The sequence below is a fragment of the Gymnoscopelus braueri genome, assembly GCF_963280865.1.
Source record: "Gymnoscopelus braueri genome assembly, chromosome: 9".
Lineage (NCBI taxonomy): Eukaryota > Metazoa > Chordata > Actinopteri > Myctophiformes > Myctophidae > Gymnoscopelus > Gymnoscopelus braueri.
The window spans coordinates 39,753,376-39,771,189 of record NC_137610.1 but is presented as its reverse complement, the minus strand read 5'-3'; the positions used below and the strand labels follow the sequence as shown (position 1 = coordinate 39,771,189).

The 17,814-nt window shown below is 39.7% G+C and overlaps 2 protein-coding genes and 1 long non-coding RNA gene across 4 annotated transcripts in view; all 3 read right to left on the bottom strand.

The window, feature by feature from the left end:
- wwp2 (WW domain containing E3 ubiquitin protein ligase 2) overlaps window positions 1–17,814 on the bottom strand; it is an 85,030-nt gene that overhangs the window by 8,438 nt on the left and 58,778 nt on the right. The window lies entirely within an intron of this gene.
- Window positions 7,663–9,419, bottom strand: LOC308091425. The gene is made up of 3 exons (XR_013933713.1): window positions 8,334–9,419; window positions 8,027–8,116; window positions 7,663–7,929 (listed from the first exon to the last, which is right to left on the bottom strand). It is a non-coding gene; the product is annotated as an uncharacterized lncRNA (long non-coding RNA).
- On the bottom strand, window positions 9,570–16,905 carry LOC308091576 (uncharacterized protein; the record flags this gene model as incomplete). Its single annotated transcript, XM_080437239.1, has 8 exons — window positions 16,841–16,905; window positions 14,262–14,348; window positions 13,771–13,857; window positions 13,280–13,366; window positions 12,796–12,953; window positions 12,094–12,246; window positions 10,053–11,730; window positions 9,570–9,580 (listed from the first exon to the last, which is right to left on the bottom strand). Exons 1-8 carry the CDS (start codon window positions 16,899–16,901, stop codon window positions 9,570–9,572), a joined length of 2,322 nt encoding a protein of 773 aa, XP_080293365.1. The 5' UTR covers window positions 16,902–16,905.

Sequence of the window (17,814 nt, the reverse complement as noted above, 5' to 3'; positions counted from 1 at the left end):
TACGTACCCGAGTAACCTTCTCTGCGACGACGTCCGTGCGATCTTTCACCTTGGAATGGCAGAGCACCTCCACCAATGGAGTCGGTGGGGACAGGTGCTCAGTGCCCCTACTGGATGGTCCCCCACTCGTCACCAGGTCCGAGTCAGACATGGAGCTGTACTGGTCTGCAAGTGCAAAGATAAGACGTTAGACCAGGGGTAGGCAACCTTAGGCACTGGTGCCAACATTGGCACAGGGGAGGGTGATCACTGGAATAAGTGTGAGGGGGAGGATTTTTCTTTTAAAATAAAATATTCAAAGAAAATGTCAATTAAATTAAGTCCCCTCACATCTTGCAAATGACATCCTGCACATAATTCTACACTCATGCAAACTGACCACTGTACTGTATCCATAGATAGACTACTATACTAGTATGAAGCCTGAATTTGGAAGATGTTTTTCCGCTTGAGTATTCTTTTTAATAATACTATCCTCTTCCATACCTGAGGCCGGGAATCCAGGGAAATCTTCCTCATCGCTGTCCTCTTTTAACATTTGGAGGATCTGTTGAAGCCGTTCTTTGTCCATGGCTTGAGTTGGACCACATTGGAGAGAGGAAAATAACAATGAAATGTATCAATGTGTGTCCTAAATGAAGCCAAACACATACAGTATCCTTAGTGGTGAGAAAACATAACATAACTAGAAGATTATGTGTTGGAAAGACCACTGTAATGCAATGACCACTGTACTGTATCCATACGTTTGTTTAGGCAACTTTTAGGGAAATTGTTCAGAATACACACCAGTTGATTTGGTACAGCTTGACAATCGGGGACGAAATTTACCGTCCCCAAAGGGAAATCCTTATATTTCATTACACAATCATATTCCCCGTGCTCCAAACTACTATACTAGTATGAAGCCTGAATTTGGAAGATGTTTTTCCGCTATATTTCAGTTCTCTTTTTAATAATACTATCCTCTTCCATACCTGAGGCCGGGAATCCAGGGAAATATTCCTCATCGCTGTCCTCTTTTAACATTTGGAGGATCTGTTGAAGCCGTTCTTTGTCCATGGCTTGAGTTGGACCACATTGGAGAGAGGAAAATATAACAATAAACAGTTTTAATAATCAATATTCAATCATAAAAAAGTGTTTGTCATAATGCAATAAAGAAAATAAAAATGCCCAAGTGAGATACCCCTACCAGAGGTAGGATTCTTGTATAAAAGTAATTTACTGTAAAAGTGGTGAAATTGATATATAAAGTTATACACCCCAAACAAAAAATAAAGCCTGTCCATCTGGGGGTTGAGGCATATAAATTCATGTAGATTACAGTATTTGGCTCCACCTGTTCTGTCTGCATCTTATTGCCTACGTGGGCTTCTTCATAAACTGACAAGTAAATCATTGCAAATATTTTGGAATGTGTAGATGAGAAGGACCTTGCCAAATCAAGTAGCTAATTAGCTAGCTGAAGAGTGACCTAGCTTAACGTTTCATTTAGTGTAACAGAGCTGTCCATTTCACCAGAATGGAACAGAGCCTTAGTTAGTTTCACTGGAAACAATATTGTACAGAGAGCCTAACAAGTGTACGTACAACATAGATACTGTACAAATTCTGTGTTTTAACGTTTTAACCACAATGGAGTTTGATCTACAAACATTCCAAATTGTGTCACTGTGGTAAAGATTTGGAAAAAATAAAGAAACGAGATCCATAAAAAAAACTAAAACGCTCATTTGTTGGAAGGCCAGTACAAGACCAGAACATCTAACAGCCATCATGACTGGTACAGGTAAGAGTACCAGAGACTATGTCCTTCATGCAGCATCAGCGAGAAAGATGAGTGGTTGCTCTCGTACCCATATCTTTGTGTATGATGCCAAATATCATAAAAGCTGCCTTAAACACCACAGCTCTACATCTAAATATAGCAGCTGCCAGACAAAACAAAAAAACAGCAGCAGACCCCTATCTATGGCAAAGCTTCTAAGTTCACTGAAGTCATTGACAAAACTTTTCTCTAAATTGAAGTGATAGCACTAAACTAAGGGTTATGATGACATACTGAAGACACTGGTCCACGCCTTTCTCAATATATCTGCAGTTCTACAGTGTACTGTATGTATTATTTGCCTCTCATAAAGAGCTTGACTTGCCTGGTGTGTGTTCAAAGTATTCTGTCTCTTCTGGCTTTTCATGGAGATGTGCAGCTTCTCTCATTACATATCCAATGGGCACACTTCAGACTTTCCGTGTCATTCTACAAATTGTAATGCTGGATGAGCTTTTCCAGGATCTTTATGTAATGTGTTGTATCATCTAATTCTTCCTCAGACCTCAGCGTCTTCAGTATGTCACCATAACTCTTAGTTTAGGGTCATTTGATTTATTTCGAGAATTATTTTTGTCAATGACTTCAGTGAGCTTAATAAAAAGCTTTGCCATAGATACTGGTCTGCTGTTTTTTGTTTTGTCTGGCAGCTGCTATATTTAGTTGTGGTGTTTAAGGCAGCTTTTATGATTTGGCATCATACACAAATATGGGTACGAGAGCAACCACTGATGTACAACTTCCATCAACCTTTCTGATGCTGCATGATAGACCTGTACCAGTTATCATGGCTTTCAGATGTTCTGGTCTTGTACTGGCCTTCCCACAAATGAAACAATCTTTTTGTATGTTAAAAAAATGTTGCATCAACCCTACTTGGTGCATGCATGCTCTCACTGTTGTTTTTATTACTGGAATAGTTTGCCCTACATGATGCATGTGATACACTTAATTTTGAAAGAAAGTATATCATCTGTATTATGGAGACAGGGTTTTATGAACATCATCATCTCTCTGAGCAACATTTAGTGTGCATTGAAGGCCTTTTGCAGTGGGCTTTTTTTTTTTACAAATGGATCTTGTTGCTTTTTCTAAATGTTTACCACAGATGATACAACGATTTGGATCCATACATGGTCCTATAAACAAAACTGTTAATGAAATAAAACACTGGAGAAGGGAACTGTCCCCAATCAACTGGTGTGTATTCTGAAAAATGTCCCCAGTTGCCTAAGCCAACTTGACACACAGCAATCAATGGTATTCAATGCACCTGTACAACACTAAAGTAGCTCCAGGCTAAACTAAATAGTACCCTTTACATATGAAATCCACCTCAAAGTCTTTCATAATGATCCAAACAAAACAAGTTAACAAATAGATGACATTTACAAAATAATAAATGCCTTAAATCATATAATGGACAGTAAAACAGAACATGATTTTAATTTCTTCCAAATCATTAAAACACAAACTATTGGTTGCTTTAGTTAAATTATTCTAGTGTTGAATTACAAACCAAGATATCAGAGTGTCATCTATACTAGTCTTCTACTAGCTAATGGCAAACACATTGTTGAAAACACTAGAGCTAGCTAGGTCCATAAACCTGACATTAGTCTCATATTTTACCATGACCCCAATGTCATTAATCCACTGTAGCAAACACATGCTAGAAAAAACGACATATAACCAGCAAATTAGGAAGCTAATCATTGCAACTTACCATGTGTGCTAGCATTAGCCTCCAAACAAATGCAGTGCATGTGCTCTCTGTGTCCTTCCATCCTGCTTTCTGCATGGGAGTGTAGGAGTGAACACAGCACACAGGTGTCTTAAATTGGATCCAGTTGAGGACATGAGCAGAGGGGGATGGGTTAGATTAACCCTTTGCTAATCATCTGAAGACCACAATGAAAATAATTCCTGAGCTTATGTCTTACCATTAATTGATTTACTATGACTTGTGTGGTTATATCAAATACAACTAAAAGTGTGTTGACTTGTCATTAATCAAAGCCAATTAAGGGATGTAATGATGCATGAGTAAAAAATAGACCGGACTGAGCTATATTTTCTAATAGTCCTTGGTCAGACCAGATATCTATATAATTTGAGTGTGAAAAAAACGATACAAAATTGTCAATACCCAAAAGATATATTTTTCTAACCTACCTTTTAAGAATCCTTAAGGTGTCTAGTTAATGAATTTTGATGTTCCTAGAGCCAATTATTGTCCCATATATGTTATATTTTTTTTACCATATGTTGTTCAGTCCTGGATTTTCGGCTGTGAAAAATAATCCAAAAAGGGAATGTAAAATCTACATAAGGTCTTAACTATACATTATTCTGAGACAAATGTCCCATTTTTCTGTTTCATTTTGGCATGAGGCATTGAGGGAGATGGCTAGTGACATAACAGGAACATTTATGGAACATTAACACTCAAATAAATGCTAAAATGTAGGCAAATCAATAGGCGGAATTCGGCCAGAGGACTTTTACCAATACACCTAAAGGAGTTTAAATCTTTTTTCAAACTGTTAATATGAATGCTTTAGGTGCTTGATACACACATCCATCCCCAATTCAAAATATAGTGTCAGGTTTTAATTTTGCCTGCAGTCTTGGATATCTGCAAACAATTTCACACAGTGATCTGGGAATTACTGTGGATCAATATGAAGTCCAGAAGATATTTGCACATACATGTACAAAGCCTCAGGTCCAGGCTAGTATACACAAACTACTGTAAGCCACCTCTGGGGTATTAGGTTATACACAAACTACTATAAGCCACCTTTGGGGTATTAGGCTAGTATACACAAACTACTGTAAGCCACCTTTGGGGTATTAGGCTAGATTGATTGATTGATGTAGTTTATTTAGAAAGACATGAGAATAGTACATGACAGTACATAACAGTACATGGAAGTACAAATTCACAATACAAGGTCTACTAAACTGGAAACCCTCATTAAGCATAACGCTTGTTTAAGATGAGAACCCCATGCACACAAATCATGATGAAATATAAGAGGCAGGCAGATATACACACTACTATACAGAATGTCATACAATCAGCTTTCAGGTTACTGGTATGACGAGAGAAAAAAAATATATAAATATATACAAAAGAGGAAAATGAAGGAGGGGGGGGGGGGGTAGGGGGGGTAGGTTAAGACTTAGACAGGGGCCATTTTCGAATTGCAGCCTCCTGAAGGTGTATCTTTAGGGCAGTTTTGAAAGTGAGTAGGGTTTTACACTCCTTTACTCCTTTTGGTAGGGCATTCCACATTTTTGCTGAATAGCATGAGAACGAGTTCATACCCTTAGTTGAGCCAAATCTGGGTTGAACATGATCAGTGGAGCTGCCTCTGGTGTTATGATCATGGACTTCATTAACATTTTGGAAGTATTTTGACAAATACAGGGGGATCCCAATGTTGTGGTGTATCTTGAAGACCAGGCCCATAGCAAGTTGCTGTACTCTGTCCTCAACCCTAAGCCATCCAATCCTAGCAAAATGAGCAGGGGTTAGATGGGTTCTGTGATTGAGGCCAAGAAGTAGCCTTACAAGTTTGTTTTGGGATGTTTGGAGCCTTGTTTTTAGGGCCTTGGAGGTGTTGTGATACCATGAAGTGCATGCATAATCATAATGACCTTGAATGAGGGCCCCTGCAAGAATCTTCAGAGTATTCTTACTGACTAGGCGATCAATCCTCCACAAATAGCGTGTTGTTCGGTTGACATTTTTGATCACTTTTTCGGCGTTTTTGTTACCAGAGAGGTTTGCCTCCAAGATGGAGCCCAGGTAGGTAATTTCATCCTTTCTTTTGATGACATCATCACCCACTTTGATCGTGAAACTCTCTGCCTTGCTAAGGTTAGGACTGGACCCAAAGAGGATGGATTCAGTTTTACCCAGGTGTAATGAAAGTTTGTTATCAGAGAGCCAGATGCAGATCTTGTTGAGTTCGGAGCTGAGAGTTTTCTCAACCTGCAGCCTGTCCCTGTCCGAGACTAGCAGGGCCGAGTCATCTGCGAACAGGAACAGCTTGCAGTCGCAGGCCGATGACATGTCATTCACATATATCAGGAACAGTAAAGGTCCTAGTATACACAAACTACTGTAAGCCACCTTTGGGGTATTAGACTATACACAAACTACTGTAAGCCACCTTTGGGGTATTAGGCTAGTATACAAAAACTACTGTAAGCCACCTTTGGGGTATTAGACTATACACGAACTACTGTAAGCCACCTTTGGGGTATTAGGCTAGTATACACAAACTACTGTAAGCCACCTTTGGGGTATTAGACTATACACAAACTACTGTAAGCCACCTTTGGGGTATTAGGCTAGTATACACAAACTACAGTAAGCCACCTTTGGGGTATTAGGCTAGTATACACAAACTACTGTAAGCCACCTTTGGGGTATTAGGCTATACACAAACTACTGTAAGCCACCTTTGGGGTATTAGGCTAGTATACACAAACTACTGTAAGCCACCTTTGGGGTATTAGGCTAGTATACACAAACTACTGTAAGCCACCTTTGGGGTATTGGGCTATACACAAACTACTGTAAGCCACTTTTGGGGTATTAGGCTAGTATACACAAACTACTGTAAGCCACCTTTGGGGTATTAGGCTATACACAAGCTATACACAAACTACTGTAAGCCACCTTTGGGGTATTAGGCTATACACAAACTACTGTAAGCCACCTTTGGGGTATTGGGCTATACACAAACTACTGTAAGCCACCTTTGGGGTATTAGGCTAGTATACACAAACTACTGTAAGCCACCTTTGGGGTATTAGGTTATACACAAACTACTGTAAGCCACCTTTGGGGTATTAGGTTATACACAAACTGATAGATTGTGGGGTCTACTTTTCTCAAATCACAAACACAGGAAGTACATTTTGGGGTCAATGCATTTTATTAATTGTAGGATACATCTTTTTAACTTAACGCAGATGTACAAGCTCCTGTGAAGACATGCAGCACATTAAACCAACAGCTACGTATTAGCCACTCTGGATAGTTGACAAAAAGGTCATTTCTGGGCCTTGATAATGGTGCAAACTGGACTATATAAAGGGATATGTTCAGATTAACCACATGAACTCCAGCGTTTCTATTCTGGACATATCAAAATAAGCGAGCAGTCGACACAAATAGGCAAAATTCAAGACCAGTATAACATGCACCCCCACAACAGCACATTTTCCTCCAGCCCCATTAACTCACTCACTGCCAATGACGTGTTTTGACATTTGTTTGGGAAAAACACATGCACCATTCTTTATAGTTTGTAAAGTGTTACAACTGGTACATCTTTGTGTTACTGTCTTACTGAGCTTATTGTTGTTTGGATATCATGGAAGACCAATTTCTTGAAAGTCTGAGGTCTCATTATTCCGGCGCGCGGTTAGGGTTAGAGATGGTGTTAGCAATTGGGGAGAGTTATCATACAGTGTTTTTTTTTTTTTATTACTTTTTTTTTTATTACTTTTTTTACATTTTTTTTATTGGGGAGAGTCGGACAAATGCAACGTTGGAGTAATGAGACTCCGGAACAACGCTTATGACTGTTTTTTTGTTTTTTTGTGTCTGTGAATGAGTTAAAGGGGTACTTCACTTTCGGGCCGGGGACACATTTAAAAAAAATATTAAAAATAAATGAAAAAAGTTATGGAAAATTCATGGCCCCCTCACACATTAGTAGGACACTGCGTGTCGTGAGGGGGCCATGAATTTTCCATAACTTTTTTCATTTATTTTTAATATTTTTTTTAAATGTGTCCCCCGGCGGAAAGTGAAGTATCCCTTTAAGAGTTAATTTTTCTCTTCAATGAAGTGATTTGGTTTCTCACAAAGTTCTTTACATCGGTCCACGACCGATCTTTCAGTGCCTCTGGTGCACGTTGGAGACAAAGAACGCAGTTTCTTTTTGGAGGTACAGTACAGGTTTTTATGAAGTCCATCATATTTTCCTCCACGGCTTTGACTTCCTCTGCTCCCCACCTCCGCCTTGGTTTTTCTGGTGCCTTCTTTCTTGTGGTGCTGGCCACTGGTTCTGCTGAGAAAATAAATGAAACTTAGAAGTGCCATTATCTTCTAGATAAGCCAATGGAAATGCACCATAATCATTCTTTGAGTATATGTATAAGTTTTACCTGGTTCTGAAAATGTGCTTGTGCCAGGAGTAACGTGGTCCATGTCTTCTTCAACACTTGAATTGTCCCCTTCAGAGGCTTCCACTTTCTCTGATAAAGCACAAGCACAAGAAAAGTAGAAATAAACTTTTAAAATGTGCAGAAGAATACAATCTGAATCCAGTATAGCAAAAGATAACAATCTGACTCAAGTATAGTAAAAACGCAGTTATGACACAGTATTCAAGCATTATTTTAGGTTTAGGCAAATTATCTTGACATTATCCATTGCAAATAGACAAAAATATACATCAAAGCATGGCCAAACCTTCTAGGTCAATTTCCATGTCATCCAATGTCATGCCTTTATACTGCGACAGATTCCCCTTCTCCATAGCAAGTAGGACTTTGCTCATTCTCGCAAGCTGCAGAGTTCCTGAAGGTAGACGGTAGTACTGTCTGTGGACTCTGATGTCATGGCCTAAGAAGTCAGCAAGTTGGTCACACTCATTTTCTTCCAAGTTCAATATTTGAGACATTGTTGCTATGTGTTTTCTGAGTTTTGTTGACGTCAAGGCTTCAGGGCTTTTGGCACCACAGATGTTGGCATATTGCCTCAAGCAATCTCCACCTCTGTATGCAGATAAGGCGTTTGGTCTTGCGAACATGAATAAATTGTCACTGGGCACTTGACATGTCTCACGCGTTTGAATCAGCAGCTCCATTGCTATCACCATTGATGGCTTTAACAGGACAGGGACCATTCTCCCCCTTTTCCCCCTGATCTCCACCCTTGTGAAGATCTCACACATTTTCCTTTCGAAAGGAGTCAAGATTATGGCGAAGTCTTCATTCAACTTCGACTTGTTTCGTGACCTGAAACCATCCAGTGTCATTCGGGAAACCTCTCCTTCTCTTCTCCTGTTGAATGCGATTGCCAAACCAAGTGTGACCTTAGCCAGAGCAGCGTAGTTCTCTGGGGTAGGGGAGATTGATAGCATTTTCTGGTAAATGAGTTGATCATTTTCCATGGAGAAGTTCAACTTCTTGACATCTTCTGTAAATGGTAAAATCTGCGGCTTATTCCACTTCGCCTCCTTAAGCGTGGTTCGTGATCCGGCAGATATGTATTCTTCCCATCTTGTGCTGTGTATCTCTCTATACTTTCGTGCATGTTCTGCTGTGATGTGATCGTTTATCATCATAGCGTTACTCTCAACAATACTGGACAGTTTCTTTAGACTGTGGCCAAGCTTTAGGGCTAATGATGGGATGTCATAGGTGTTGCTTTCAGGCTTGTATCCAGATGCTGATTTCACTGCAGACAGAACATGCATAAAGTTTTGGGGAATGAAGAATTCCTCCATCTTCTTCAGAGGGGTAATCTTTTTCGCCTCAAGAAGCAGTCTTCCAACTTCTCTCATTTTCTGCCTTATGTAGTTGTCATAATTGAAATTCTGATTCTTCAATTTGTTGAACAAATGTTGTCCCAGCTGTAGGATGCACTTGTCCTTCTGGACTAATTGTGACACTTGATCGTAGTTCATCTGAGCAAGAAGCTTCTTTAGACCTTCACTGATTTCAATACCAACAGGTGTGTTAACAGCACACAGGGATCTTTGTCTTCCAACATGGGGTGCTTTATCTCTTGCCTTCACTGGGCAGATTTTTACATGTTTCCATAATGTTTTCTTTGAGTAAAGACCTTGACAATGAACACAATAAATAAAATCTTTACCCGGTTTATTCCTACGTGGTCGGTAACGTGCAGCAAGATGTCCTGTCCCATTTCTCACCACATCTGTATTGTGGGTAAAGTTTCCTCTGTTCCTCAGAATGCTCAGACCATTCCTTCTTTCTTTAGAAAGTTTTGGGTGATACAATGCCTTTGCAACCTCCACTTCATTTTTGTGGACAGTTTCAAGGTGTCGAGCGATTTTTGATGTTGCCTTGTGACAATAAAGGCAGTAGTTCCTCTTGTCATACACTCGACGCCCTTGAGTATTTGAGGGAGGCAGTACATTAATTGAGGCATTTCTTTCTGGACTGTGGGAGTCTGGGGGAACGCTCTCATTGGTTGATTCATCTGAGGTATCGTTGTTATTGGTCAATCTCCTTTTCTTCGCTGGGCTGACTGTAGAGCTCTTCTTGTTCCCTGGGTTTGCAGTCGGTCTCCTTTTCTTCCCTGAGCTGACAGTGGAGCGCTTCTTGTTCCCTGGGTTTACAGTTGGTCTACTTTTCTTCCCTGGGCTGACTGTGGAGCTCTTGTTTCCTGGGCCAGCTAACCCAGGTATTGCAGGAGTTAAGGGGTATAGCTCTGAATACAGTGAGTCTAACTCAGAATCCGTGTCATTCATGTCAGGTTTGTAATCTTTATCATTGTAGTCTGAGGGAACACTCTCATCGGTTGATTCATCTGAGGTATCGTTGTTCTTGGTCAATCTCCTTTTCTTCCCCTGGCTGACTGTGGAGCTGTTTTTCCCTGGGTTTACAGTTGGTCTCTTTTTCTTCCCTGGGCTGACTGTGGAGAGCTTTTTCCCTGGGCTGGCTAACTCAGGTTTTGCTGGAGTTAGTGGGGGGCATAGCTCTGAGTCCGAGTCTGAAAAAAGTACAACACTGAGATCATCTGGTATGCTATCAGCTTCATTGTAGTCTGAGGGGATGCTCTCATCATAGTCTGCGGGAACGCCCTCATCATTTGATTCATCTGAGGTATCGTTGTTCTTGGTCAATCTCCTTTTCTTCCCCTGGCTGACTGTGGAGCTGTTTTTCCCTGGGTTTACAGTTGGTCTCTTTTTCTTCCCTGGGCTGACTGTAGAGCTCTTCTTGTTCCCTGGGTTTGCAGTCGGTCTCCTTTTCTTCCCTGAGCTGACAGTGGAGCTCTTCTTGTTCCCTGGGTTTACAGTTGGTCTACTTTTCTTCCCTGGGCTGACTGTGGAGCTCTTGTTCCCTGGGCCAGCTAACCCAGGTATTGCAGGAGTTAAGGGGTATAGCTCTGAATACAGTGAGTTTAACTCAGAATCCGTGTCATTCCTGTCAGGTTTGTAATCTTTATCATTGTAGTCTGAGGGAACACTCTCATCGGTTGATTCATCTGAGGTATCGTTGTTCTTGGTCAATCTCCTTTTCTTCCCCTGGCTGACTGTGGAGCTGTTTTTCCCTGGGTTTACAGTTGGTCTCTTCTTCTTCCCTGGGCTGACTGTGGAGAGCTTTTTCCCTGGGCTGGCTAACTCAGGTTTTGCTGGAGTTAGTGGGGGGCATAGCTCTGAGTCCGAAAAAAGTACAACACTGAGATCATCTGGTATGCTATCAGCTTCATTGTAGTCTGAGGGGATGCTCTCATCATAGTCTGCGGGAACGCCCTCATCATTTGATTCATCTGAGGTATCGTTGTTATTGGCCAATCTCCTTTTCTTCCCTGAGCTGACAGTGGAGCTCTTCTTGTTCCCTGGGTTTACAGTCTGTCTCCTTTTATTCCCTGGGCTGACTGTGGAGCTCTTTTTCCCTAGGCCGGCTACTTGAAGTATTGCTGGATGCTCTGATCTCAGTGTTTTTTGGGACTCAGACTCAGAGTCGTGTATGTATTCAGATTCACTGTCGTCTAACTCTAAGGGGACACTCTCATCGGTTGATTCATCTGAGGTATCGTTGTTATTCTTGGTCAAGCGTGTTTTCTTCTGTGGGCCGACTGTGAAGCTCGTTCCCTCCAAGGTATTGTTCTTGTTCTGAAAGAGAAGTAAATTATGGCAAATGTACATTACTTGCAACCTCTGATTGCACAGATACATATTGTGAAATTAATACTTGATACAGTATGGCTATAAGTCCATAAATTGTCACTTTATAAATGTGCAGACACCCTGGATACACTTATACTGTAAGTTAAGTTAGTTTACTGTTGAATGAGATGTTGCACATTAATCATCTGGGGAAATGACATCATTGGGACTTTGAGGGTGTAAAATAATGGTCAGTTTACCTTTGTTTACCCTGTAAACAACCATTATTTCTCATTATAATTAACATTCTTTGCATTGAAACGATTTCAAAATAAAGTATTATGACAGTGTTCAATCAAAATTACTCACAATATGATCCAAATGTGCCAGCTGTTGATCCAGCAGTGCACGCTGATGTAAGAGAAAGGTTCGCTGTCTCTCAATAGCAGTGCATTCTTCCTCTGTAGCCTTGTGCCGATCAAAGCATTCGTCATGATGCAGTTTCAGTTTAGCCACCCTGATCTGAAATGAAGACTGGAACAATCACATCAAAGTAGAGTAGTTAAAAATGACTTGGATAACAATCAAACTTTTACCACCCAGATAATCAACCCTTTACCACTCAATAACCCGAATGTCTTTGTTTTCAAGACTGAGGCAACATAGTTTAGCGTTTTACTCATTGTCTTAGAAGCAATTCAGTTTAATTTTTAAATCAACCGAACTCAAGGGCTGCATGCTAAGCCCCTGTCCTGTTTTTTTCTCTCGGCTGAAAACGCTAGCTCTAAAATATCAGCTGTTGTGCATTGTGAGCTTGAGGATCTATTTTTGTCCCCATTCGGGGCCAAACATTCAGCAGGCATAACACATCTACATTGTGAACTTGTAGATCGGCTATTTTCAGTATTTTTTCTCTTCTTTAGCGAAGAGCAAAAACAGAAGTGGACGCCTTCAACCAAGTATAAAGGGTTTAAGTTGTTAGATATTGGTCAATTCCACACCTTCAGTATACAAACCACTGAGACACACACAGTAGGGACTGAGGCCAGATGTTCTCTTCCCCGTACGTACCCGAGTAACCTTCTCTGCGACGACGTCCGTGCGATCTTTCACCTTGGAATGGCAGAGCACCTCCACCAATGGAGTCGGTGGGGACAGGTGCTCAGTGCCCCTACTGGATGGTCCCCCACTCGTCACCAGGTCCGAGTCAGACATGGAGCTGTACTGGTCTGCAAGTGCAAAGATAAGACGTTAGACCAGGGGTAGGCAATCTTAGGCACTGGTGCCAACATTGGCACAGGGGAGGGTGATCACTGGTATAAGTGTGAGGGGGAGGATTTTTCTTTTAAAATAAAATATTCAAAGAAAATGTCAATTAAATTAAGTCCCCTCACATCTTGCAAATGACATCCTGCACATAATTCTACACTCATGCAAACTGACCACTGTACTGTATCCATAGATAGACTACTATACTAGTATGAAGCCTGAATTTGGAAGATGTTTTTCCGCTATCTTTGAGTATTCTTTTTAATAATACTATCCTCTTCCATACCTGAGGCCGGGAATCCAGGGAAATCTTCCTCATCGCTGTCCTCTTTAAACATTTGGAGGATCTGTTGAAGCCGTTCTTTGTCCATGGCTTGAGTTGGACCACATTGGAGAGAGGAAAATAACAATGAAATGTATCAATGTGTGTCCTAAATGTAGCCAAACACATACAGTATCCTTAGTGGTGAGAAAACATAACATAACTAGAAAATTATGTGTTGGAAAGACCACTGTAATGCAATGACCACTGTACTGTATTCATACGTTTGTTTAGGCAACTTTTAGGGAAATTGTTCAGAATACACACCAGTTGATTGGGTACAGCTTGACAATCGGGGACGAAATTTACCGTCCCCAAAGGGAAATCCTTATATTTCATTACACAATCATATTCCCCGTGCTCCAAACTACTATACTAGTATGAAGCCTGAATTTGGAAGATGTTTTTCCGCTATATTTCAGTTCTCTTTTTAATAATACTATCCTCTTCCATACCTGAGGCCGGGAATCCAGGGAAATCTTCCTCATCGCTGTCCTCTTTAAACATTTGGAGGATCTGTTGAAGCCGTTCTTTGTCCATGGCTTGAGTTGGACCACATTGGAGAGAGGAAAATAACAATGAAATGTATCAATGTGTGTCCTAAATGTAGCCAAACACATACAGTATCCTTAGTGGTGAGAAAACATAACATAACTAGAAAATTATGTGTTGGAAAGACCACTGTAATGCAATGACCACTGTACTGTATTCATACGTTTGTTTAGGCAACTTTTAGGGAAATTGTTCAGAATACACACCAGTTGATTGGGTACAGCTTGACAATCGGGGACGAAATTTACCGTCCCCAAAGGGAAATCCTTATATTTCATTACACAATCATATTCCCCGTGCTCCAAACTACTATACTAGTATGAAGCCTGAATTTGGAAGATGTTTTTCCGCTATATTTCAGTTCTCTTTTTAATAATACTATCCTCTTCCATACCTGAGGCCGGGAATCCAGGGAAATCTTCCTCATCGCTGTCCTCTTTTAACATTTGGAGGATCTGTTGAAGCCGTTCTTTGTCCATGGCTTGAGTTGGACCACATTGGAGAGAGGAAAATATAATAAACAGTTTTAATAATCAATATTCAATCATAAAAAAATGTTTGTCATAATGCAATAAAGAAAATAAAAATGCCCAAGTGAGATACCCCTACTAGAGGTAGGATTCTTGTATAAAAGTATTTTACTGTAAAAGTGGTGAAATTGATATATAAAGTTATACACCCCAAACAAAAAATAAAGCCTGTCCATCTGGGGGTTGAGGCATATAAATTCATGTAGATTACAGTATTTGGCTCCACCTGTTCTGTCTGCATCTTATTGCCTACGTGGGCTTCTTCATAAACTGACAAGTAAATCATTGCAAATATTTTGGAATGTGTAGATGAGAAGGACCTTGCCAAATCAAGTAGCTAATTAGCTAGCTGAAGAGTGACCTAGCTTAACGTTTCATTTAGTGTAACAGAGCTGTCCATTTCACCAGAATGGAACAGAGCTTTAATTAGTTTCACTGGAAACAATATTGTATAGAGAGCCTAACAAGTGTATGTACAACATAGATACTGTACAAATTCTGTGTTTTAACGTTTTAACCACAATGGAGTTTGATCTACAAACATTCCAAATTGTGTCACTGTGGTAAAGATTTGGAAAAAATTAAGAAACGAGATCCATAAAAAAAACAAAAACGCTCATTTGTTGGAAGGCCAGTACAAGACCAGAACATCTAACAGCCATCATGACTGGTACAGGTAAGAGTACCAGAGACTATGTCCTTCATGCAGCATCAGCGAGAAAGATGAGTGGTTGCTCTCGTACCCATAGCTTTGTGTATGATGCCAAATATCATAAAAGCTGCCTTAAACACCACAGCTCTACATCTAAATATAGCAGCTGCCAGACAAAACAAAAAAACAGCAGCAGACCCCTATCTATGGCAAAGCTTCTAAGTTCACTGAAGTCATTGACAAAACTTTTCTCTAAATAAATTGAAGTGATAGCACTAAACTATGATGACATACTGAAGACACTGGTCCATGCCTTTCTCAATATATCTGCAGTTCTACAGTGTACTGTATGTATTATTTGCCTCTCATAAAGAGCTTGACTTGCCTGGTGTGTGTTCAAAGTATTCTGTCTCTTCTGGCTTTTCATGGAGATGTGCAGCTTCTCTCATTACATATCCAATGGGCACACTTCAGACTTTCTGTGTCATTCTACAAATTGTAATGCTGGATGAGCTTTTCCAGGATCTTTATGTAATGTGTTGTATCATCTAATTCTTCCTCAGACCTCAGCGTCTTCAGTATGTCACCATAACTCTTAGTTTAGGGTCATTTAATTTATTTCGAGAATTATTTTTGTCAATGACTTCAGTGAGCTTAATAAAAAGCTTTGCCATAGATACTGGTCTGCTGTTTTTTGTTTTGTCTGGCAGCTGCTATATTTAGTTGTGGTGTTTAAGGCAGCTTTTATGATTTGGCATCATACACAAAGATATGGGTACGAGAGCAACCACTGATGTACAACTTCCATCAACCTTTCTGATGCTGCATGATAGACCTGTACCAGTTATCATGGCTTTCAGATGTTCTGGTCTTGTACTGGCCTTCCCACAAATGAAACAATCTTTTTGTATGTTAAAATGTTGTATCAACCCTACTTGGTGCATGCATGCTCTCACTGTTGTTTTTATTACTGGAATAGTTTGCCCTACATGATGCATGTGATACACTTAATTTTGAAAGAAAGTATATCATCTGTATTATGGAGACAGGGTTTTATGAACATCATCATCTCTCTGAGCAACATTTAGTGTGCATTGAAGGCCTTTTGCAGTGGGCTTTTTTTTTTTTACAAATGGATCTTGTTGCTTTTTCTAAATGTTTACCACAGATGATACAAAGATTTGGATCCATACATGGTCCTATAAACAAAACTGTTAATGAAATAAAACACTGGAGAAGGGAACTGTCCCCAATCAACTGGTGTGTATTCTGAAAAATGTCCCCAGTTGCCTAAGCCAACTTGACACACAGCAATCAATGGTATTCAATGCACCTGTACAACACTAAAGTAGCTCCAGGCTAAACTAAATAGTACCCTTTACATATGAAATCCACCTCAAAGTCTTTCATAATGATCCAAACAAAACAAGTTAACAAATAGATGACATTTACAAAATAATAAATGCCTTAAATCATATAATGGACAGTAAAACAGAACATGATTTTAATTTCTTCCAAATCATTAAAACACAAACTATTGGTTGCTTTAGTTAAATTATTCTAGTGTTGAATTACAAACCAAGATATCAGAGTGTCATCTATACTAGTCTTCTACTAGCTAATGGCAAACACATTGTTGAAAACACTAGAGCTATCAAGCTAGGTCCATAAACCTGACATTAGTCTCATATTTTACCATGACCCCAATGTCATTAATCCACTGTAGCAAACACATGCTAGAAAAAAACGACATATAACCAGCAAATTAGGAAGCTAATCATTGCAACTTACCATGTGTGCTAGCATTAGCCTCCAAACAAATGCAGTGCATGTGCTCTCTGTGTCCTTCCATCCTGCTTTCTGCATGGGAGTGTAGGAGTGAACACAGGTGTCTTCAATTGGATCCAATTGAGGACATGAGCAGAGTGGGATGGGTTAGATTAACCCTTTGCTAATCATCTGAAGACCACAATGAAAATAAGTCCTGAGCTTATGTCTTACCATTAATTGATTTACTATGACTTGTGTGGTTATATCAAATACAACTAAAAGTGTGTTGACTTGTCATTTATCAAAGCCAATTAAGGGATGAAATAATGCATGAGTAAAAAATAGACCGGACTGAGCTATATTTTCTAATAGTCCTTGGTCAGACCAGATATCTATATAATTTGAGTGTGAAAAAAACGATACAAAATTGTCAATACCCGAAAGATATATTTTTCTAACCTACCTTTTAAGAATCCTTAAGGTGTCTAGTTAATGAATTTTGATGTTCCTAGAGCCAATTATTGTCCCATATATGTTATATTTTTTTTACCATATGTTGTGTCAGTCCTGGATTTTCGGCTGTGAAAAATAATCCAAAAAGGGAATGTAAAATCTACATAAGGTCTTAACTATACATTATTCTGAGACAAATGTCCCATTTTTCTGTTTCATTTTGGCATGAGGCATTGAGGGAGATGGCTAGTGACATAACAGGAACATTTATGGAACATTAACACTCAAATAAATGCTAAAATGTAGGCAAATCAATAGGCGGAATTCGGCCAGAGGACTTTTACCAATACACCTAAAGGAGTTCAAATCTTTTTTCAAACTGTTAATATGAATGCTTTAGGTGCTTGATACACACATCCATCCCCAATTCAAAATATAGTGTCAGGTTTTAATTTTGCCTGCAGTCTTGGATATCTGCAAACAATTTCACACAGTGATCTGGGAATTACTGTGGATCAATATGAAGTCCAGAAGATATTTGC